General features: G+C 43.6%; 1 protein-coding gene across 1 annotated transcript; it reads right to left on the bottom strand.

Moving 5' to 3' along the window:
• Positions 1-787: 787 nt before the first annotated feature.
• On the bottom strand, positions 788-1,714 carry LOC147709748 (olfactory receptor 5V1-like). The gene has a single exon (XM_086926095.1). The coding sequence runs from the start codon at positions 1,712-1,714 to the stop codon at positions 788-790; it is 927 nt and encodes a 308-aa protein (XP_086782221.1).
• Positions 1,715-25,806: the final 24,092 nt, after the last annotated feature.

Genomic DNA, 25,806 nt, shown 5'->3' with positions numbered 1-25,806 from the left:
TTTGACTTATATTATACTCCTGCGAAACTGGCAAAATGGAAGTCTACAAAAGGGGACAAATGTAATCGATGTGGCCTCACTGCTGCAGATGCTGCTCATATGTTTTTTTTGTGTCCAAAATTGAATCAATTTATTATTGATGTTGTATCCTTTTTTAATGTTAGCCTGGGGATACAGGTGAAATTATCAGCAGAAATGACCATTATCGGTTTGCTGGCAAATCAAACTAGATACAAGAGCGAAGCAGAGGACGGATTTTTATTGATTTGCATGTCAATTTTTCGTCATTGCATAACAACCCAATGGTTAGATGAAGAACAACCAGTTTTTAATATTTGGCAATCCAGACTACTTTCGACATTTTATTTAGAGACCGCTGCCTATAAATCAAAAGGAGTTAGGAGAAAGCTTTTTGGGCAAAAACTTTGGTCTTCTCTGTCAAATTGGATATGAGTTAATATATTATTGAATCATTGCTGTAATTGGAATTATGTTGCAACACATTGTGTAAATAAGGCTCTATTTTGTTAATAATGTAATTGTGAAGATATATGTGGCTGTCTGCTGACATAAATGACAATAAACATATATTTTTTTAAAGAAATGCAACGATGCACACACACCATGCAATTGCTTCAAATTATGCCCTGGGATAGGTTGTCTATGATTGTGTATGTGTCATTATTTTTTTTCTTGCCTTGGAGGTTATAGAGGGTCAGAAACAAATGTAGTAATCGCGAACACTGGCATAAAGAGACATAAATAAGTTAAGATCATTAATATTTTTTCACCGAAAAACATATGTCCTTGTAACTTTCTTTAAAGCCCTTTTCACATCCTTGTTCCTCAGACTGTAGATTATGGGGTTCATTACTGAAGGCATCACAGTGTAAAGTACAGAGAAATATTTGTCCTTGTTTTCTGAATTTCTAGACACTGGTCTCAGGTACATGAAGATGGCTGCTCCACTCCCCATAATGATCACAATCAGGTGTGAAGCACAGGTGGAAAAGGCTTTATATCGGCCTTCAGAGGAGCGTATTCCAATGATGGTAACAACAATGCGGGTGTAGGAGAAGAGAATAACAACTGTTGGGAACAAAACGCTCAATACCCCAACAATGAAAATGACCATCTCTGAGCTAAAGGTGTTGCCGCATGTCATCTTTATGAGAGCATTGAGTTCACAAAAGAAATGTTCAACAACACTGTGACCACAAAATGGCAGCGTTAGAGTAAAAACGGAATCCAGTACAGCCAACAAGCAACCACAAACCCAGCAGCAGGCCATCAATTTGATGCACGCAGACTTGCTCATAATTACATTGTAACGCAAGGCAAGTGAGATGGATACAAACCGGTCATAAGCCATGACAGACAGGAGCAAAGTTTCAGTACAAGCGAAAAGCAAAAATGTGTACAACTGAGCCGCGCATGCAGAGAAGGTCATTCTCTTCCTTGCAATTAGTTGTCCTAGCATGTTAGGGACAATAGCAGATGAGTAGCAGACATCTATGAAGGAGAGATTCACCAGGAAGAAGTACATAGGAGTATGAAGGCGAGGATCACAAAGAGAGGCTATGACCAGGACGATGTTTCCAATGAGCGTGGCCAAGTATATCACAAAAAAAATCAAAAAGAGAGCCATCCGCACATCAATGTCATCAGATAGTCCCACAAGGAGCATCCCAGTTATTGAGGAGCTTCTGTTCATCTTTGCAGTTGAGTCCTGTTGTCTTTGCCTATAGGAAAAAACAGGTCACAAAAGTAGTTAAAACAATTTACACAGTGTTGTCAGGCTACATGCAATTGTACATTATCATACAATATTGCATTAATAACCAGTGTTGCATATTGCAATCAGTATGCACAAGTATTTGTGATAGAGTAACCTGTAGCTGTCAGCCGAATGCAAAATCAGGCCCATGGTCTTCACATTAATCGCAACACGTTGCACTTTTGCAGTTATATCTCAACATAGGACCACAGCTGAGATACTGGCTTCCTTTATCCAGCTCTGAGTCATCAAGAAAGCAAACATCAAAAGCAAATTAATTGTGTTTGCTAGATGATTGAGGGACCTACCAAAAAAGAGCATTAACAGAGCAACATTATTTTGAGGTTTGTTCCATGGAAACACCTGCTAACCATACGGAACAGATAAAGGAGAGCAAGTAGAAGTGCGTAGTACTTTCATGCACAGGTACAGTATAGACAGCAGTGGGATCCTTTATACAAAAGAGCTAGAAGAGTCTCACCAGAAAGAGTGGATACAATTTACCAGATGCCTTTTGGAATGATTGGCTACTGAAGACAGTGGATACCAAACCTTTCCATAGTGCCTAAGACTTTACTGAACATCCGTTCCCATGGGACAAGGATTGTACAAAATGCATCCCTAAAGTTGAAAAAGAATATGTGTTGTGCTCCGGCACAATGGATGGCAGTTTATTTAAAAGAATGTGCAGTGAGAGGGAGGGCTGTGCCCTCTCAGTGCCGGTTCAAAAGTCTGCGGCCTATTTCCTAACAACCCTTGACTCTATCACCACAGAAATGTCCGGCTGCCTTAAATTAGTGGCTGCCGTTGATGTCAGTTACAAAAAGAGTGACACACATATTACCACTAAAGAAACTTCCAACTTCAGTAGAACTGGCCCATACATTCATGGCCACCATTGTCTGATGACATGGTTTACCTTCTGTCCTAATCACCAATAGAGGTTCCCAATTTATTTCATTAGTAGCAGCCCGTCCCGACGTTGTCCGGGTATGAATTGCTGCCAGCCGATTGTCACGCCCATTGGCCACCCCCCCCCAGAGCACTAAATATTGCCCAATAAAAATGACCATAACAAATGTCTAATTCCTAATATGTGAGCCTCCTCCATTGAACTTCTGGCAGGAGGTGTGTCTAAAAGTGTATCTCGGTGCTGGCCATCAATGAGAGAGACCTATGCATTTTTCAAATGGGTGGTTGTAGGAACTTGAGTCACCAGTTCCCCGGGGGTAGCCTGGCACGAGCGGGTAGGCACCCGAAAGCTTATGTGTTAAGTGACTACACAGCACACGTATCCACTGAGACAATAAAAGGCACGCAATGACTGACGCCACTCCAGTGAGTTTGATTAAAAATCAAATAACTTTTATCTAAGATCAAGGTTCAGGAGTGGAAAATCACAGTATCAATTACTCATCAAAGCATTTCATCAGAGGGGAGTAAAGGGAGCAGTTCAGTATCCAATTTAACACGTCGCAATAAACATTTCATGAAAGACTTAGCATGGACAACCAGCTCATCAGGCAAGGATGAGCATATCCTGTAGTAAGAGTACACAGGTCATCAGGTAAGTAACCTGTTCAGTAGGCAAATCAATTAACTTCTCACCAAGCAAGGGTGAACATTTCATTAAACTCCTTCGCAAGAGTAAAACATTTCCTTCAGCCGGAATAAGCAGTGCATTAAATGAGGATAAAACATTTCATTAAAGAAGCAGGCCTGACCATTTCCTTGCTCCACTGAAGGCATTCAGGAACGCTGCATTAAGCAGGAGTATAGGATTTTCCTCCTGTAAAGCAACCCTTTCATTCAGGGGATAACCATGCCCTTACTCAGCACTAAACATGCCATTAGGCACTAATAAACGAGGCATTCAGCAAAGTGATGATGTATTGTGTGCATATAATGGTACTTGTAATATTTTCTCAGGATAATGCCTGAGGCCGTAAAAATTTGTGCCTGATAGCATAAATTGCAACCGAGTCTTTGATCAGAGAAATCGCGTCTCACAGTCCTCTCACTCAGTGGCACACAAGTGCCATTATATGCACACAATTCATCATTGTTCTTTGACCACTACATGTGCAGCACCCGGCTGGGTTACCTGTAAGTGAGTCTTTCATTCTCACCATGCATGGGTGAACACAAGATAATATTCAGATGTCCCTCATTGCCCTGTCCTGACGAGACCCATATCCCTGAGGGTCGAAACACCGTCGACGCAACAAGGAATTGAACCTTTAAAATAGTGTCTACGACCGTGTAGAATCACCTTAATAACTAACTATGTTTTCCTTTGTCCTTTTCCTTTTTTCATGTATCCAATAAGAAACCATTGCGCCCCTATGTAGTTTATGTTGTATGTATTGTTATTTTGGTTTCACTTGTACACTTGGGACACTGTGCACCTTTTTTATGTATTTGTATGCACATAATTGTATGACAATTTAAGTATAGTTGATTACTACTGGTACAATGAAGTAAAACATGCCAGAAATGTACATAATTGGTTGTGTATTCTTTTCCGCCATCCTTGTCAACCCTCGGTGTTAAAATCAATCGCTATTAAGCTATATATCCAATTCATATTATTTTATTATACCACAGGAACCATTGTTCTTTGATATAATTGTTGGGCCTGGTTCCTATGTGAGTAGGGTTTCCCTTGTTTTTCTTGAAGACTGAGGGGTAATTACAGCGCAAATAAGGGCAGTGCTTCAGAGATGCACACAGCGCAGCACTGAGTGGATATAGCGCTCAGGGCAGCAACTGTCTCTCAAGACCCAGCGCTTCACAGGGGCACAGCAGAAGAGCACTGGGAAGGCAGTTTAGGCAGTCTAGCAGTCGAGCAGTGCAACAGGACAGCACATGGGACGTGATAGCACCTCAGGGGGTGGACAGCAGGTCAGAATTCTAGCGCTAGGAAAGAGGAGTGCTTAGCCAGCAGTCCAGGCAAGGCAGGACAGGCCACACAACAGTGGCAGTTCAGCAAAGGGGACCTAGGTGGAGTCAGGGAGCGCAGGGGTGACTCAGCGCCAATACCTGGGTGATCCCCAGTAGTCCTTTGGTGGTTAAGTTCCTTCTTGACGCTGGATGATTCTGGCACCCTTTTGTAAATAGCAGCTTCTTGGTTTCTTGAAGGGGGGTTGAGTTGAGGGCTAGTGACAGGAATCCTCAGCAGGTCACTGTAGATGGTCCCTGGGTTCCCCTCCCGCCGGGCCAGATCAGTGGGCTTGTTCAGGGTACCTCACTCAACTTGGAAGAGGGCACCTAAGCCCTGTTACTCCCAGCGGCATAGGTCCCTGACTTGGCCCTACCGCCTAAATCTCCTGCGTGGTCCCCCAGGTCAGTGATGCCCCAACTGACTGGAAAGTTTCCCTCCCTTTCCTTTTATAGGCCCAGGTCAGGTGACCACCCTCTAAGGTGGCAAAATTAGGCTCCGCCCCTATTCTAGAAGGTGCCAGGAACTTCCCTACTCTAACTGTGGGCAGGCAAGGCAGGCTGGAATGGCAACTATGTTTGGGGTCCCTGCCAGCTCCTGGCAACTAGAATTGCAGCCATGTTGGGGGAAGAGGGTACCTGCACCTAGCATTGATTTATTGCACAAGGCATCTCAACCTCACAGGGCCTATACAACTTTATTACGAGGGGGGAACCTCCAGAATTAGGGGAAGCGAAAAGCAAAAAATGTCAGGGAAAAGAGCCAAGTCCAACAGTGGTGAAACAATATGAGTATGTTGCTGGAGATGTGGCCCACCATGCCAGTAATGTACTTACCACGGGAGTTATAGGCCTTTTCTTGCTATTTCCGTGGAGGCGGGCCTTGTTTCCGGATGTGCGTCGCGCGAGGCCTGTGCGCAACAGAAATGGTAAATCTCCAGTGTGCGCATCAGGCGTCAACGGACGATAAGGCGAGATTAGATTTCCTGCACAATGGCCCCTGTTTGTGCTCCTTCCGGCCCTTGGGAATAGCGCCATGCCTGACCTACATACAGTAAAGCAGGTGCACGGCACTGGGAGAGCGGGGCAAGCACACCCGGAGCTGGAATGTACGATCACTTTTCTTTTTTCGTAATGCCGTGCCCCGCACATGCCCACGCCCCCAGCACAGGATATGAGACATGGCATGAAGGGCGGAACGTATCACATGTTTTCGTAATGCCGCGCCCCTCGCACACGCCCACAGCACACAATATGAGACATGGCATTAAGGGCGGAATGTACCACACGCCTCAAGCGTTTGTCACGCCCCCACCACACGCCCACAGCACAACGCAGACACGCCAACAAGGGACTCTCCTCTGGACTGACCACAGCTGCGTTCACTTCACCTACAACAAGTCGAAACCAATCATCCACCTCCAACCAACTCTACAAAGAAACTGGAACAAAATCACCACGGAGCAGATCTCCACATCGCTCCTTCAAACCTCCCCAGCCCTCTCTTCTAACGCCAACGAAGCCGCCTCCAACCTCACCCTTTGGTTATCCAACACCGCCGACACCTTAGCACCACTGAAAAAACGCCAACACAAACTTGGCATCAAGAAGGCCTCATGGTTCAACGAGGACCTCAAGAAATCCAAGAAACTATGCCGCTCCCTTGAAAAGGCCTGGAAAAAAGACCCATCCACCAGCAACAAGGACGCCTTCAAAAGCGCCATCCGTACTCACCACCAACTGATCCGAAAAGCCAAGAAAACAGCATTTAAGGATCGACTCGACAACAAGGCCCACAACAGCAAGGAACTTTTCAACATCGTCAAGGAATTTTCCAACCCCTCGGCCAACTCCAACGACATCACCCCCTCTCAAACCCTCTGCGACTCCCTAGCCTCTTTTTTCCACAACAAGATTGCTGACATCCACAACAGCTTTGACAACCAACCCGGAAGCCAACCCACCCTACCATCAGCTGACTATCTTCCCCCCGTTAACACCCTTAACGCCTGGAACCCAATCTCCACTGAGGACACCATCCGCCTGATGAATTCCATCCACTCTGGATCCCCCACAGACCCATGCCCTCACCACATCTTCAACAAAGCCGACTCCATCATAGCTCCGCACCTCCGAGACGTCATCAACTGCTCCTTCAACTCCGCTACCTTCCCAGAAGACTGGAAACACGCTGAACTCACCGCCCTTCTGAAACAACCAACAGCAGACCCCACCGAACTCAAAAACTACCGCCCCATCTCGCTTCTTCCATTCCCGGCCAAAGTCATCGAGAAAGCTGTCAACAACCAGCTCGCCGCCTTCCTCGAAGCCAACAAATCACTCGACCCCTCACAATCTGGCTTCCGAGCCAAACACAGCACTGAGACCGCCCTCATCGCAGCAACAGACGACATTCGAACTCTACTGGACAATGGAGACACAGTCGCCCTCATCCTCCTCGACCTCTCTGCAGCCTTCGACACAGTATGCCACAGCACCCTTTTACAACGCCTCAGAAACATCGGAATCCAAGGAAAGGCACTGGAATGGATCACCTCGTTCCTCACCGGAAGAACCCAGAGAGTCCGCCTCCCACCATTCAAGTCCGAGGCCTCTGAAATCATCTGCGGCGTACCACAAGGATCCTCACTCAGCCCCACCCTCTTCAACGTATACATGAGCCCCCTCGCGGCCATCGCCCGCCAACACAACCTCAACATCATCTCTTACGCGGATGACACTCAACTGATCCTATCTCTCACCAAGGACCCCAGCACCGCCAAAACTAACCTACACGAAGGAATGAAAGAAGTCGCCGAATGGATGAAACAAAGCCGTCTGAAACTGAACTCAGACAAAACAGAAGTCCTCATCTTGGCTACCCGTCAATAAGAGAATCACTTTCCGACTGCTAACCCACGCACACAAATCACTCTACGACATCGGACCAGATTGCCTCAACTCTCGATTGTCCTTCTACACCCCCTCCCGCCAACTTCGCTCTTCCAGCCAAGCCTTCGCCACTGTCCCTCGCATCAACAAAACCTCCATGGGAGGCAGATCCTTCTCATACCTGGCTGCCAAAACATGGAACTCACTTCCCGCTTACCTGCGCCTCACCCAGAATCACCTAGCGTTCAGAAAGCAACTTAAAACGTGGATATTTGACAAATAATCCTCCTCCCCTCCCTAAGCGCCTTGAAACCCTCTGGGTATGTAGTGCGCTATATAAATTTTATGACTTGACTTGACTTGACTTGACTACTTTGCTGGCATGGTTCTTTTACCTTCTAAATGTATATGGTGGGCGTCTGTATAGCCTATGTCCTTCTGCTGCAACTGCCCTTTCCAACGCTGTATTGGGTGTTGTGATTGGTGCTGTGGTTACTGAGATTACCCGCCTCAAAGGTTTGGGCTCTCTCTTTATTATATTAGTATGGATTTTGGACAGCATTGTGAGACCTTTTAAAAATGGATGACCGCCGGTCATCAAGTTACCACTCCCAAATTGACGGTCAAGCTGAGAAAGTTAACCAAACCTTGGAACAATATCTTCAATGCCTAATGCTAGAGCTGGGAGGGGGATACACATTTGTGGGCAGCTGAATTTATCCAAAATAATGAATGAATGAATGAATCAATGAATCAATCAATCAATCAATCAATGAAGTGAAACTTGTACAGGGCATGGCTACCCTGAGGCCTCCCAGCGCTGCGGATGGATGAAGTGGGCCAGGGGAAAGTTCTAGAAAGGGATGTTGAAAAGATGAGTTTTCAGGAGTTTTTGAAATGCCAACAGGTTGGACTCCTTCCGCAGATGGAGGGGGAGGAAGTTCCAGGAGTTTGCAGCATTGAAAGAGAAGGAGCGCCGGCCACATCTAGCTCTCCGTATTCTATGAGTAACGGCAGAGAAGGTGAGGCTGGAACGGAGGTTCCAGGCTGGGTGATAGTGTTTAACTAGGGATTGGGAATTAGCCAGGCCACACTTCCAGAAGGCCTTGTGTGCCAGGCACATGGCTTTAAACAGGATCCTTGCCCTGGTGGGGACCCAATGAAGGTTCCTTAATGCTGGTTTAGCAAATTGCCTGCAGGGAATCTGATGAAGCAGACGAGCAGCACAATTTTGGATGATCTGGAGCTTGTAGGTGGTGGACAGAGGGGCTCCTAGATGAAGGGCATTTCCATAATTCAGGCCAGAGAGGATGAGGGCCTGGACCAGGATTCTTCTCACCGGAAATGTGCTGGCCAAAGTAGGAAGCTGAGTACTTAGTAGCCTGATAGTTAAAGCTAAGGGAGTGGTCAAGTCACATGCCAAGGCTCTTGATCTGGTCCTTAGAGTCTGGTGCCGTACCGAGACAGGGAGGCCATAGCAGTGCAGAGTTTAAGGAGGGAGAGTTGTAGAGAAGCATTAGCTCAGTTGTATCTCAGTTCAGTTTGAGACAGGAGAGCTCCATCCACTTGGCGACCTCCTCTAGGAAGGGGCCTAGGGTGCTAGATGACTGCTCTGGATGATTGAGTGCTACCACGAGTTGCGTGTCATCTGCATAGGTGACGATCTTTATGCCAAAAGGATGGAAAATCTCCACCAGGGTTCTCATATAGATGTTAAATCATGTGGGGCTTAAGTAGGAGCCCCGGGGAACACCACAACTGAGCAGCAGCCAATTGGAGACAACATCTCCTTCAAACACCTAGAAAACGCGGTCACTAAGGAAGGACTGGAGCCATGCTAGTGCAGTGCCGGATACTCCTAAGCTCTTAAGACAGAGGATCAAGGTGTTGTGATTGACAGTGTCAAAAGCGGTACTGAGGTCAAGGAGGATGATTGCGGCAGTACCTCCCTGGTCCCGTATCCTTCTGGCCTCCTCAGTTACCTCGAGGCGGGCAGTCTCGGACCACAACTGAGGATGAAAGCTGGTTTGGGAGTGGTGAAGGAGGAAATTTGATTCCAAGTACTCAACCAGAATGGAGTTTATGTGCTTTTCTAGCACTTTGCTCAGCCAGGGAAGAAGAGAAATGGGGCGATAGTTGGCTAGATTAGCCTGGTCAAGATTGTTATTTTAGAAGGGCTTTGTGCCAGGGCACAGTTCCACGTGGGGGGGGGCATGCCAGAAAGGATAGATGAGTTTAAGAGATCAAGTATTGTGGGACTGACAATGTTGGTGACTAATTTAAGGGACTGAGGGGGAGCTGGATTGGAGGGAGAGCCTGGGGTTACTTCAGCCATGAATTAATCCAGTGAGGCTGAGTCCAGCCGGGGGAATCAGCTTACTGAAATTTGGGGTTCAACAAGCAAACCTGAAATATGGGGAGCTGGATGTTCACATTGGGAAGCTGGGAAAGACATATACATATTTTGAATTTTATGTTGAAAGAATTCTGCCAGGTTGTTACAACACGTGAGTGCCCGTTCTGAGTTTTGTTGTTTTTGGGGCATGTTGGAGAGAGTTCTCGCGATTAGAAAAATTACTTTAGGGCAGTTGGCGGTAGCGTTGATTTTCTATTCATAGAAGGAGGCTTGAACAGCATTAATTTCGGATTTGTAACGTTTAATTGGCTTCCTGTTTTCAAGCTTTCTGGATTTAGAATAATTCTGTCTCCACCTTTGCTCTAATCTTCTGTATTCTTGTTTATATTCTCTTAGCTTAGGGGAGAACCACAGGCTGATTTTAGTCCGCATTTCTTGAGGGTGGGTCTTTTAGGGAGGACTAAGTCAAGTTAGCTGGTAATCCAGTGGTTGAACTTGTCATTTGCGAGTGTGGGATTAAGATCAGTAGCTTGTCTAGAGGCTTTGAGAACTGCGATCCAGTGGTCGGTATGGGCCAATTCTGCTCCAGAACCAGTATGGGGTTGGGGGAGGGAGAGGGAGGCTGGACTGCCCAAGTGAGGGGAACCAGGTAGTGATCCGACAATGGGAGCGGCCGTGGGGTGTCTACGGTAAGTTCAAGTAAGTTACTGAAGACCGGGTCGAGGTGGTGGCATTTGACATGTGTAGGGGAAGGGACTTTCTGCATGTGCTGAAGTGCAGATAGGTTTATGACCAGTTCCTTGGCCGCGTTGTTGTTAGGGTTATCTAAATGAAGGTTGATGTCCCCAAGTACAGTAAAATTGGAAGGGGCGAAGGCCAAGTTAGCAAGCAAAATGGGTAGGGCATTGAGAAATTTGCTGGTGCCCCGGGCGGGCGGTAAATTAATAGGCCCGAGTATTTTCTCGTTGGAAAGAACTCCAAGGAGAGGGCCAGGCTCTTGCAATCCGATAAAGGGTCGGTGTTATATATGTCTTCATACACCACTGCTATGCCTCCCCCTCTACCGATCTTGCAATCTGCTCCCACTATTGAGTAGCCAGAGGGGAGGGTTTGAACAATGACGGGGTCATCTACAGCTTAAAGCCATGTCGTGGTTAAGAAAAGGGCGTCAATTTTGAGTTCTTCCAAGAGTAGGGCGGGTTCTGTTCTATGATTAGGGAATGATCTGCATTTCAGGAGAAACATCCTGAGAAGGAGTAAGGGGATCACGGGACTCGTGATTTTGTTTGAAGGTTGAAGAGAAAATTGCAATGAAGGCAGCAAGACTGTCCATTGGTGGCATTAAATAAGTGCTTGCAGTTTGGGTTTACCTCATTTCTAAGTGAATGTAGTTCTTGGGGGCTGTACACTATGGTGTCGCGAGAAAACGTGCAGGGGTTGTGGCCACTGGACCCAACCGGGTGCGATCGGGCGCACACAGGCTTGCCTTTGGCATGTATTGTGAAGGCCAGCGGAGTGCCTGCTGCGTGGAGGATCAGGCATAAGTGAAATAGGAAGAGAGCTCCGCCCCTCCGGTCTCCTGGTCAAAAGCAGATGGGGCAAGAAAGGTCCCGAATACTCCCTCCACTCAAGCGGGTAAAACCCGTGGTGGACTGGGGAACAAAGCGGAATGTGCAGAAAGGTAGGAGAAGTGAATATAAAATGCAGCAGCACAGAGAAAGTGCAGTTTGAAAAAAAATGAGCAAGTAACATTTAGCGTGCAAGCACACTAGGCTTCTCTGACAGTAAGTGTGTGTCTGCAGTGCTGAGGATCAGGAATTTAAAACGCGGCATCACAGGTGAAGTAGTGTGGCACACTGGTTAGAGGCGGCAGACCCAAGAGCAGAGGACGGCCCGGGACCAGGGTTCGATTCGTGGCGCGGCAGGTTTCTGGACCAGGGTCAGCGGACTCGATAATTCTCTCGCCTCGGTGCCCACTCTGATCAGCGATCACACTCTGCAACTCTGGGCATTAGCTTGCCTCATCTTCACTAACGGCCCCACCAGACTGCCGGGGATGCCTGGTCTCACCCTGGAGATACCCATTAAGGGACCATCTCTCAGGGAAGCCAGGAAGGGTTTCGCAGCGGTCGAAGCGCCTTGGGACCCTATGGGTAAGTAGTGCGCTATATAAATGCCAATACATTTACATTTACATTTACAGAGATTAGGTACAGTTTTAAAATTAGTGAGGAAGCAAGTTACATTCAGCTCTTCTCTGGTAGCTTGTGCGCATCCAAACACACCCTATGCATGTCTCCATTCTATTGCTTACAAGATTATGTTCCACAAATATCTCCTTGGTAAAAACCTACCCATTCAGCTATTGGTGCTATGAACGCGTACTACGCTTTTCTACAGTCTCTTCTGCGCATTGCACAACACATTGTAGGGCAAGCTAAGGAGGCTTATGAAACCTCATCTGATAAACAGCATTGACCTGCATTTATATTTACCAGTGGAAACAAGGTTTGCTATCTACAAAACATCTGGAATTACATAGTTGCAAAACCTTTCTGCCCAAAATCCTGTGGCTATCCACCTTTCCTCACCCTCTCACATGAAACTTAACCCTTTGTTTCATATCTCACTAATAAACCCAGTCACACCTGTTATCTGTCTCACCACACCACCATCACCTCTTTAATTGACGGATGCGAGGAATACAAAGAAGCCACTATTTTAGATTGAAAAAGACCCAGATGACAATTTTACTATTTGTGTACTAGAAGGGCTCCAGCCTGGAAAACCAATCTTAAGAACCCTTAACCAATATCTGTAATGCTCTACATTTCATTAAAGCATTCCATATATGTCACACTGCTAAACCTCATCCCATTCTTCTGTCTCTATCACCCTAACCCCTTAAGCTACAGGTATTAGCTGTAAGGCAACCAAAGCAATGGGTTCATGTAAAAATATATGTGCAGTCATTGCTCTCCCTGGGCTCCTGCACGCTTGTTTGTAGTTCCCTAATCAATATATAATGTATAATTTAATTTTGAAATAAATCATAAAAGTAAAAAGTTAGAAATATATACAAAAAAAGGAAAATTTTCATTAGATAAAAATAAAGATTAAAAAGACGTCAAAGAAACCGAATATGTGCTCTAAAAAGCAGCAATTAACCATGTAAACCTGAGCACTAGCACTGGCATATGTACAGATAAGATAAAAATATATCACGCACCCTCAATTAGGTTGGTCCATGATATTGAAATTATCAGTGCTGACAAATAATGTTAAAACAATCCCTGAAATAAAGGCTTTTCAAAAGATAATTGTATCAATGTAAGTTCCTAAAAACTAACTTGCTTGCTGGCCCTCATAAAACTATTTTATCCATACCGCTTTCTGGTTACTATTGCTGCTCTTATAACATTAATAACAGTGGCACAAATGTAAATAGAGACCAGCAAATACAATTAGCAAAAACCTTCTTTATAAGAACAGGGGAAGTGAGCCCTCAATAGTGGTAACAGAAATGTAACTCTCTAGCTTTTATAAAGTGCACAAAAGGAATAAAAAACAAGGGGTAAGGTTATCAGACAAACCATATTGGTGCAGGAAGGCTACCGAAAAGTGCACTGTGACCAAACGGAATCTATTAGATAAAATCTACATTGGGTATTCATACAAAAAGGTGAAATAAAATTGCAGAGAGTTAGTCAGGGCACTAACATCTGCAAAACAATCAATCAATCATCAATCAGCGATTTGTAAAGCGTGCTACTCACCCGTGAGGAATGCAAAAAGAACTATTGATGGACAGAATGCAGAACAATGTCATACATTCACCCCAGTACAGAGATCAGGGCCCAAATCCATCGTTTTTTTGCTTACCATGTCATTCCAGTTTGGACCCAGCCATATGCAAATCAGTCTTGACCCTGCACCCAATGGGAACAGTCCAGCCCGAACTGTCAGACCAGTTCCTCCCTGGACGGAAACAACTATCCTAGGACTGTTTCGGGGTTTCACCCCTCTTCAGCCAGGATAGCTTGATTCCAGTGGCATGGAGAGCACTGGACTCATGTCTGAGCATAACTGTCCCACTTGGGTGACAAATGCAAAAAGGACTATTGATGGACAGAATGCAGAATGGTTTACACATATTTATATAAAAAGGCACTAATTCCAATGTTCCTCCTACTAAGTAACAGCTTTGGTTGGTTTTACACTTTCATTGTTACATACTGAAAAATGATCTTATGTTTCTAGGGTATAAGGATGGGGAGTATTAAAAAAAAATATGTACTAGTGAATATTTTGGATGTTCATTTATTAAACATATTTAAGGAAATTATTTTTGAATTCTAATTTTGTAAAAAAAATGTCATATTCATTATAAAGGAGTTAATATTTTACAAAAAGTCAAGAAATTGGAAAGTTATTGTTATGTAATACATTATCTTTAAATGAATTGTGTTTTGTAACATTTGTTGTTGAATTATTAATATTACTTTAAAAAAACAATATTTACCAAGTTTGAAAAATTGCAATAATTTTTTTCTTAATGTTGTAAAAGGGATAACATTTTGAAAAACATAAGTTACTATTTTAAGTGTAATTGTTACTTACAAGGAGAAGTGGATGTACAGTGGTATACATCGAAGGCTTATCTCTTGCAGGGAATATCAGGCATATTCTCCTCTTTTTCAAATATTTCGTGTTTTGAGTTCGTTTTTAGTTAATTTACTGTGGCTTTCATATTGTGTGATCAATATGTTTCATTTATACTTTAATGAAGTTTTATGTTGATGTATTTTAAATGTATTATGGTAGTTATGAAAAATATTATATTGTATTTGTAAATTATACTTATTATATATTTTGATGTGTGTTTAAATATTATGTTCATATTTTTGTACTGCTATTGATTGCTTGTTGTAATGATATTTATGTAGTCGATATTGTTGATTTCGTTATATTTGACACAGTCTATGGGTATTTTTAAGTCACAATATGTTTGATTCCGGCATTTTTTGATGTTAGTAACTTTTTTAAATTTAGTATAGGGTCTCAATATTTTTGTTAACGATATAAAGGTTTTGATTCTGTACCTCAATATTTGTGGTCTAGATAGTATGTCAGTGAACTAATTCTTCTTTGGGGTTATAGCTCAGAATACGTTAGCATGGCAAGTCAGGTGCTTTGAACACAATGAAAGCTCTCATTTAGTCAGCCTATTGTCATTCCTTGCTGGCTCCTAGCTTTGCTTTATCCTTAATAGAAAGAGTGAAGTTCATAGAACATAGGCAAACATGCTAATGACATCATGGCTGTCCCCTCTATAGGCTCATATGTTTTTGCTTTTGATAAGGGATAGTTCAGTCTTGCAGAAATGTTGATGTCTCCCTACCTTGTTTTATTTTGAAAATATTAGACAAACAATGTGTAAATTCCAGTCAGAGTTTGATATTTATTAGGTGAGATATTCACACTATTATTGTAACCCTAGTTCATTGCTAGATTGCGAAGCAAGCCACTCCCATTCAGATAATTGATTTCAGATGTCATGGAGAAGGTGTTCTTTGCTAGAAGTACATACATTTCTTCCACGGCTGAAGCACGCTATTCATGGGTAAGAAAGCGCAATTTGACCTAAGAAACTAATCGGTTCTGTATTGTGTTCAACATAATGCTTAAGAACAGCTTTGGGGGTGTTAGAATGTCATACACTGGCCAGAAATTCTAGAAAGGTTTGTCTTGTTTTGACTGTATATTATGTGCCTGACTGCTTTTATGTGTACATTCTGTGTGATTGTCATCCAGGGTTTAAGCACTAGTCTATTGATTTTAAAATAAACATTTTGAGTTACAAGTTCCCCCTTCCTATAGCCATATTTCAATGTGTTATTTCTATGTCCTGACATTTTCTTATTTTTGGACATCTCCAGGAAAGGTCTCCTGAACCTTGTTTTTCTTCTTTGTCTTGGATACAAGGGGTAGCAGGTAAAGTCTTCAATGTGTACTCACAGGTCTCACAATCGCCTTCTTTCTCTTTTGCTCTTTAACATGTCCAGATGTGTTCTGAGGAGTGTAAAGTTATTAGAAATTTGGTTGTTGAATGACAGGGAAGTGATCACTAGTCATGGGGCAACTGCAATCCTCAATGGGGATTGTAGGAAAGTAGGATTCGCTTCCTATGGTTACTCCCATTTTTTGCTTTTTTGACTACTCTGACTTGGATCCTGCTAAGCATGACCCCAGTCTATCTGCTTTCTGCCTTAACTGTTGAGTTTAGTACCTAGATAGTACCTAGATATATCCTGGATTAGATACTGGGATACCCTTGTCAGTCCCTAGTATATGGTACCCATGTACCCAGGGCATAGGTACCCCAGATGTCTCCCATGGGCCAAAGCATGCATTGTGCCTCTCATGAGAGACCAGTCAAACTGGAACTACAGACCTGCCAATGACCTCGTGTAAACTGGTGCATGCACTACTTACCAAAGATAAAGACAATCCTGAGGGCAGGGTGCTTTGTTCTTAGTGAGAGGGTGCATGTGAATATGCATGAGCAGGACACCCCTGCAGCCTAAGAAGTCCGTTCTTCTGGTTTGTCAGTGAAGCAGCCATATACTCTATAGAGGGGCACCGCGTAATCCGCAATGAACATCGCGAAAACAGCTGTAACTAATCCTATCATGTTTGGTATCAAACATGTTGGAATCATACCCCCACACTGTAAACAGTATTGGAGGTATAATTACAAGCCCTCCATTAGTTACCAGCCTTCTAGTCCCGGACAGCAGAAAAAGGTTGCTGCCAACCAGAGACACATATCTACCCTCCTGCTGCTGAGCCAAGCTTGAGCAGGGGAAGGCTGAACAGAAGTTAGTATATTAGGGCTAGCTGGGTGCACTTTCCAGCACCTGAAAGGCTGCATGAGGGGCACATTTGGTGTCCTTGTGCATAGTCCAGTTCAAACTAGTCCTGGGAGCCTTTGGCTCCCATTCTGGCACAAAACGGGACACACATCATGGGAGTAACATCCCCCAGTCCAGAGCCACCCCCTGGAAGGGTCCCCTGAATCTTCCCAAGCCTTTCCCTAGGGTACTTAAGGGTTTACCTGGGTGTAGGTTCCTAGATTCATCGTAGGATAAGATTCAGAACTGAAACCACTGCAATTCTACTGTCTGGGCACTCTGGACTTCCCTGGACTTCGTATGGGCCTGACTTGGTCTCCCTTCCAGTCTACAGCTTTTTCTGTGTCATACAGGAATCTTCCAAGGCCTGTGAAGCATCAATGACAACTGAAGTAATCTCCCTTGGAGTGAAGAAGTCATGCCCCTTCATTTGCAGGCGCCTCAAAAGATATGGTGGTCTGCAGTTCCCAAAATTCTTCAGACTGAGTGGGCTCTGCAATATAGGTTGTGATTTTCCTCATCTTTAAAGCCTGCCCTACCCTCATACCAAGTTTGAGGTCAGTGGTCCTTGTGGGGGTTACAATAACTGAACCCCTGTGGACCATGTACCCTTTGCATTTGCACAGGCTTGCTGACATCTTTGGAAGAAGATCTTTGGGCTCCAAGTAGTCCCACCTCAAGCACCGTCAGTGACCAGAATCTTTGGCCACCCCACTTTGTGTGCGTCATGGCCTGCATCTTTTGGTGAGCTGCTTGAGCTCCTGTTGCAACTCCTGTTCTGTTGGCCTGTGGGTCCATTTGAGAGTCACCTTTGTTTTATTTGGGCTCCCCTGATTGATTGGGAGCTGCCCTTACGCCTATGCTTGTGGTGAGTTTGTTAGATCTTGCTGGACTCAACCCTGCACCTTCTTGACTTCCTGCGTAGGTTGCATTTGCCAAGGCTGTTTGGTGCTCCGGCTGGACACCGACCACTCAGCACTCGACATCCTTCATGAGACAGCATGTATCTGCGACCTGGTCACTGTCTTCCTTCCCGAAGAACCCAACATCCAAGGACATTCCTCTTCCAGGGCTCCTGATCACTCCAGAGTAACATAGACTCTGTCTCCTGTGCTTTCAGGTACTCCTCTTCAAGAACCCTTGATTGGATTCACACTTTCTCCTCTTCGAGCAGCTGCACTTTCCTGAAGACCTCCTTAGGGTTTGACTGCAGTTTCCGATGCAACTTCACACCTATGCACCCATCTTCCCTGGGATATGTATCTTGGGTACTACAGAATCCATGGGTGAGGTGGCTATCCAACTTTCTGTATTCTACGGGGTTTCTTTAGGTACCACTGGAAAGCATCCTGAATCTTTAAAATTCCAACCATACTTACACATAGACTTGTATGGTCTCTATCTATGAATATATCATGTTACAACGCATGCTATTATAGCTCATTCCTTTACAACGCAAGTCATTAGAGCGACTTGCTGTAGGGGGCGCGCTGGTTTTAGGAATAGTATAATTTACTATTTCAAGTCCTGCATGTGCAACAGTAGGGAAGGTGTTGGAATAGTAAATTATACTATTCCTTAGGTTGGAGTGCCCCCTACAGCAATTCGATCTAATTACTTGTGATGTAAAGGAATCGCGTTCTAACAACTTGGTCATTGTAGCGACTGCGTTGTAAAGGAATGTGATATAATGATTGTGTTGTAAACACTGTTGGACCAATCTACTTACCTTGGGTGGTTCAGTGGGCGCCTGCAATTCAACATTATTTTGACATTGTCTTGACTCAAGTCAAGGTTCTTTTACCACTTTCTTAGTATATGGTTTGGTCTCCCCCTGGGGCTACTTTGTATTAGTGCTATTTGATGTGTTTTCTTTGCTAAAGTAGTGGGTGCTTTGTGACTATCTCCATGTAGGAGATCCTGTAATATACTAAAGAGTGTTATATAATAAATATATATTTGTATAGATCATTTTTTCATGTAATCTATACTATAAGATTGTATTCTGGTAAAAGAAGCTGCTTTAAACTCCTTCAAGACTAAGCCTGAAGGCTGCTTTCCACAGAGACCAATTGGATAGCTTTCTAAGTGTATTTAATATCTCCTACATACCCATCAGAGTTTTCTGGAGTGGTGCAAGGTGCCTAGTTAGTAGTGGACAATATCACAGAATGTCCTAAACAAAATTAACTGGAAGGTACCATCCCACTCCAACAGAATTTGCAAACAAACTACAAAATTCATTACCCCCAAACATAAGATTAATGTATAACTATCTCATCTTCGGAAGACTACTCAAGAGTTGGTTCTCCGCTATATAACCTCCAGACTCAAACATAAATCTACAGCATATGCCGGTGTCAACAAATGTACATATTACTTAAATTTATAATGTTTTATTCTTAACATGTGCATAGGTTACTGCATCGTTTTCATACACGTTATTTGACTGGATGCTTATGGTTTCCCATTTATTCATGTTTCACAATACATATATTTTATCATAATTATTTATCAACAATTGCTTCACTATTTAATTATTTAAAAAAGAAAAGATAAATATATATAAATGAACACACATACAAATTAGTACAGCAACACTTTAAAGTCTTGGTTTATTAAATGCAACCTGAATCTTGATATATCACCATCCTTGAACAGATATAATTTCCAGTATTTATGCATCTATACATGTATTACTTTACTCCTACTGGTAAAAAAAAAAAAAATCAACATTTACAAAGCACTACCTTATAGGTCACTCAATATATCATCTACCTCCACTCTCCATTCATCCCAAACTCATTCCTTACTGAGATCCAACAAATAATGATTTCTAGACTCTTCCCTCCTCTATCCGTCCTTGCCTCATCTCAAACCCCTTTTTACTATTCAGATTTCTCTAAAAAGCCTTTTGTGTCCCTCATAGACTCATCTGAGACCTCATTCCGATAGAGACTCTCTATTACTCAAAACCAAACCTCCTCCTAGTGGTGTGATCCCCAAACACTTTCTAGGCCCTTCCTTCTTCCATCCCCCACTAAATCATTTTGTATCGCATGTCAGTTTGTCGATGCCCCTCTTCAAGTTCACTTAGAAGAGCCAGCCTTGCATTTGAAATTAATTTGTTATTATTATAAACTAGTAATTCCCATCATATAGTAGGAATATGTCCATGACATATGCTATCATATGTCATGGACTGCCCAGTGATAGCCAGCATTTTGCTGCTAACGGCTACTGCATGTCTCGAAAGGGCCCCCACTATGCAGGGCATAACCACAATGGAAGTCTAATGCTACAACAGTAAAAGCCAAAGGGGCACATTCATAAACATAGACATTAGCGATTCTTTAATTGCGATTATTAATGAATCGAAAGTAAAGAATCTCTATTGCCTATGCATGTAGGAATTGCATAACAGTTTGCGATTCCTACAAGTTCCTTAATTGCAATTCGCAAATTGTGAGTCAAAATTAAGGAATTGATTCCCATACATTCCTATGGGCCCAGAGCCCCATAGGGATGAATGGGAACTGCATGTGCAATTTGCGAGTACCCAATAAGTACTTGCAAATTGTGCATGCAATTTCAAGGGTGCCAAAAGGATACCTTGTTACACCCCTGAAATTACAATGTAACCACATGTTGCGTGCACACATTCCCCAACAATGCTCTTGTTGTGCCAAGGGAGAGAGGTGCATTCTGATTAAGAGCAACGCATTTTGGTCCTGGGGATGTCTCATCTTGGGAAAGGGGGGAACTGATTTGCAAAGATTACTTCAGAGTAGAGGACTTCTCATGACTTGTAACTAGAATGGATGAACTTTTACCACCCAACACCTGCCGGGCCAGAAGTCCTCTTGCTACTAGTTCATTTAACTCACTGAGTCACCTGCCACACCTGGGCCATGGGCCACAGGGCACTTAAGTCAAGCACTGGTACTAGACTTGATACTAGTGTTCAGGCAGCAGCACCCCTGCACTGAGCAGGCATCGAAGCACTTGCAAACCAGAGAACAAACTTTTTGAATACCCACCAGCCCTCTCAACTTCGCTGTTTACACCCAAGGGATTTACCTTCCCTGGACCTGAATCTCTACTATGTGATGTGTGTTTAATCCTCACTCAGGTTATCTTCTGTTGTCTGAGAAGATAAAACAACATCACTAGTTTGCATAATCATAGGCAAGACTTGCTGCTAAATAGCAAAGCTGCATAGTATTAATTAGAGTTGGACGAACCTAGTAATTAACAGGGAAAGACGTGCCTGAGCCAAGCCTGGAGTCAACTCTAGCTTTGAGAGCACATAGACAATCATGTAAATTATGCAACAAACCTTATGCTTTGAAAAGGATACCTTCAAAACACACAAGATGAAGGATGGAATGCTGCACAATGGCAAAACATTCACCCCCAGTCACGGATCTGGGTCTAATCCATCGTTATTTTGCTCACCAAGCCACCCCAGTTCAAACATGGCCATATACAAATCAGTCTTCACCCTGTGCTTCATGGGAATAGTCCAGTCCGAACTACCAAGCCATGTCTTCCATGGACCGGAATCAAGCATCCTAGGACCGGTTTCTGGCTATCAGCCTTCTTCCGCCAGGATAGCTTGGCTCCAGTGGCGTAGTGAGCATGTGACCCATGTCTGGGCATACCCTTCACACATAGGCTGAACAGCAAAACACACAAGATGATGGATGGAATGTTGCACAATGGCAAAACACTCACCCCCAGTCTCAGATCTGGGTTTAATCCATCGTTATTTTGCTCACCAAGCCACCCCAGTTCATGCATGGTCATATACAAATCAGTCTTGACCCTGTGCCTCATGGGAACAGTCCAGACCAAACTACATTGGCACATCACATCATATCTCTGCACTGAGCATATGAGCATATGTATAAAAAAACTAAATGTTGAGTTTGTTGATAAGAACTGAGAAATATTCTTTCCTCTCTGATTGGTAATGTAAGAGGCAGGAACATGTTGCGTGTTCCTTAAATGTGGCCTTGATTCCTATATATCCCAGTACAAAAGAGTGTTTTATGCTGTGCACATCCTGAACTTATTCCTGTAAGGTGCTCCAATATTTGGTTATGAACAAACACTAGCTGGGTACTTCTTTCTCACATCAGAGGTTAATACTTCAGGCTATTTAAGCGTGTGGAATTGTAATACAGAGGACAGCACATCCATACATTTGTGGTGCAGTATCCCATCTGCCAAACTCTAAGTCAGGCCCTCTGTCCCTAATTTATGGAGGATTAGAGCATGGGTGATTGGAAGAATCCACATTTTACTTTTGGCAGTTTTACATAGCACCTACCTTGCTCAAGGACACAAGACCTTTACTATAGGCACAGACTACATTGTGTGTTTTTTTTAGCACAGCTAGATTTGTCTGAGTTCCAAGGATGTGGAGCCCAGCCTAAGATTCAAATCTGGAATCCCATGTTACATGTTAGGCATCTGTAGCCCCTAGACTGCATCATCTCTTCATCTTCAGAGAGGATGTGGTGATATGACTGGTAATGCTGACTTTGTAGCTGGGGAACCACATGGAGCGTCTGTATCTATTCATCATCATGTGATTCTCTGCAAATCACTTACAGCCTGATTCATCATTCTCCCGTTTTGCGAGCCCCTAATAGTGATTCATAGCGAATCGCTATTAAGGACTCGCAAAACGGGATTCATGTAGAAATTGCATAAAGAAATGCGATTCCTACATATTCCTTATTTGCGATTAGCAAATTGCTAATCGCAAATAAGGAATAACTCGCCATTCATTCCTATGGGCCAAAAGGCCCATAGGAATGAATGGGGAGTATTCCTTATTTGCGATTGGCAATTTGCTAATCGCAAATAAGATAGCAATTTGAAGGGTGCCAGGGGTGTCCAAAGGACACCCTGTAGCACCCCTCAAATGAAATTTTACACAGGTGTTGCACACACACATGCAACTCAGAAAAATGCATTTAAAAGCATTTTTCTGAGTTTTCGCAATTTACCACGAGGTCTGACCTCGCGGTAAATTGCGGCCAGAAATTGCGAATTCGCAAAAAAAAATTGGATGATGAATTTCATTTAAGGAATCTCAAATAGAGATTCCTTAAATGTAATTCCTCGCAAAATTGCGAGAACGCAATTAGCGATTTTTGTATTTGGGATGCTGAATCCCAAATGCAAAAATCGCACTCGCAAAGGGCCAGATTCTCAGAATCTGGCCCTTTGCGAGCGCAATTTTGTTTGATGAATCGGGCGGTTAATCTCCCCGTGCCAGAAAAAAACACAAATACATTACAACTGATGATCATGTAAAGCTCTCGTGTACACATAGACTGAGTTTGTGATATGAAAAAAAATGCAACAAAAAGAAATCTTTTGTGAAATCAATGCTCCTTTTTGGCTTCAGCTGAGCAAGATCCAAGAATGTGGCTCAAGCTTTCAGGAACTGGCCCACCTCTTTACTTGACTTCAACTCAGTACCTTATAATCCACCATCTGACACCTCCTGCAACATCTTTTTCATCATTGCTCTCTCCCTTTGTCACTGGGTTTTTCACTTTCTCTACCACCTTCTTTCTTCCCTTTTTTATTGTTTACTCTGTTGCTCTCGTTCAAAGTCGGTTGAAGGAAAATAGGTGTCATTGGCCTCACCTACAACCACTGGCTTCAATTAAGCACCGATAATCTTGGTCCACCTAAAAAAACTTCAGGAGGTATACATCCCTTTCTAAAGATTGTCTCTCACCGCTCTTCATCTTTTATTCATCCATGAACATCAGGTGAAAGGCGCTACTTCTACATGTTGGCGGGGAATGATCACCCAGAGCTTCACAGCAGCTCTATGCTGTATGGGCTGTCCATTATATAAAGGATTTCAGAGCAGGTTTTATATTCCTTTGTGAATGCCTGCAGTTGGAGCTCATGTCTGATTCAGAGAGCTTGTCCCAAAGGAGCAGTGAAATCCCAGAAGGTAAGCAAGTTCTGAATGCTGCAGTAACCACACCCAGCAATTAATGATAAGATACAAACAGATAATTTTGACTGTGTAAATCCTGTGCACCCTGTGTGGATTCAGATACAAACAGGCTGCATGGACTGTGTACCTTCTTCATGCATTCTGTAGATACAGATAAAAAAAAATTGCATTGACTATGCACCGTACACTACAGGAAAGCCAGACCTTAACAATTTCAGACACACAGGGCAGTCCCATGGTGATTTGGCTACCACCAATCATGGGCAGAACGTCCAACGGGCGATAGTAGCAAAAAATGTTGTTGCGCACAACAATTTATATCAACGTTTAATCCGAATTCTAACTTCAGTTGAAGATCGTTGGCTGCCAATATATATCATGTTGGACCTCCACACTAAGCATGGGCTGAAAATTTGTTCCGCTAGCGCTAGAATTTGCAGATTTTCCGTGATTTCGTGATCCGCGAATCTCACAAAATCGTGGTACAATTCGCGAATCAGCGGGACAAATTTTCAGCGAAGCACTTACAGGGTTACAGCAGCAGGTGCAAAAGTTGAAGCTAATTTTTTGTAACCTTTTACAAAAAGGTTACAAAGAAATTAACTTCAACTTGGGCACCTGTTGCTGTAAGCCTGTAAGTGCTTCCTGGCGCCTCGTTGCCTACTTGCAACTATTCTCTGACCCTGCTCTGACCCTTGAAGCAGGGTTAGAGAATAGTTACAAGTAGGCAATGAGGCGCCTGTCACAAAAATTAAACCTCAACAGGAAGCACTGACAGATATAAAAACAAGCATTTGCAATGCAATAGGTCTCGCATTAGGAAAGTTTGAGCTATTGGTCTTGTAAATGACAATTTTTTTTATTTATGTGTTGGTTTTGAAAATAGCTAAATTAATAGCTTTGTCATTTACAATGCCAATAGTTATAACTTTCGCAATTGTGACACCTATAGCATTTGTAATGCAACATGTTTTGTATTTACGTGACTTAGATGTATTGATATTACAAATTACAATGTCTTTTCATTTTTTAAAATAATTAATACTTAAATAAAAGTGATTTTAATTTATAATGGCAATAGCTAAAACTTTTGTAAATAACTTTTGTGAAGATTACGTTCAGTGTATTTTATTGTGACGAAAATCCAAGAACAGAAGTGAAATTTGTAATAAAGCTTGAAACATTGAGAGAACATATTTGAACCAGTTGTTGTTGAATGGTTGCGCAGATTGATGCTGTGGTGGTGCTGAGTGGTGCTGTGGTGGTGCTGAGTGATGCTGTAGTGGTGCTGAGTGATGCTGTGGTGGTGCTGAGTGGTGCTGTGGTGGTGCTAAGTGGTGCTGTGGTGGTGCTGAGTAATGCTGTAGTGGTGCTGAGTGGTGCTGTGGTGGTGTTGAGTGATGCTGTGGTGGTGCTCAGTGATAATGTGGTGGTGCTGAGTGATGTGGTGGTGGTGCTGAATAGTGCTGTGGCAGTGCTGAGTGATAATGTGGTGGTGCTGAGTGATAATGTGGTGGCGCTGAATGATGCTGTGGTGGCACTGAGTGATGCTGGGGTGGCGCTGAGTGGTGCTGTGGTTGTGCTAAGTGGTGCTGTGGTGGTGCTGAGTAATGCTGTAGTGGTACTGAGTGGTGCTGTGGTGGTGCTGAGTGATGCTGTGGTGGTGCTCAGTGATAATGTGGTGGTGCTGAGTGATGTGGTGGTGGTGCTGAGTAGTGCTGTGGCGGTGCTGAGTGATAATGTGGTGGTGCTGAGTGATAATGTGGTGGTGCTGAGTGATGCTGGGGTAGCGCTGAGTGATGATGTGGTGATGTAGAGGGCAGAAAGGCACAAAAAGCAGTCTAACAAAGGGCAGAAGGGCAGAAAAACAAGGGAAAAACGAGTCTAACAGAGGGCAGAAGGGCACAAAAAACGAGTCTAACAGGGGGCAGAA

The sequence above is a fragment of the Lissotriton vulgaris genome, chromosome 6 (assembly GCF_964263255.1).
Source record: "Lissotriton vulgaris chromosome 6, aLisVul1.2, whole genome shotgun sequence".
Taxonomy (NCBI): Eukaryota; Metazoa; Chordata; class Amphibia; order Caudata; family Salamandridae; genus Lissotriton; species Lissotriton vulgaris.
This window is presented reverse-complemented; position numbering and strand designations above follow the sequence as displayed.

What these genes read in the sequence shown, in the direction of transcription:
- LOC147709748 (XM_086926095.1), bottom strand. Translation starts at nt 1,714, where the DNA reads ATGAACAGAAGCTCCTCAATAACTGGGATGCTCCTTGTGGGACTATCT.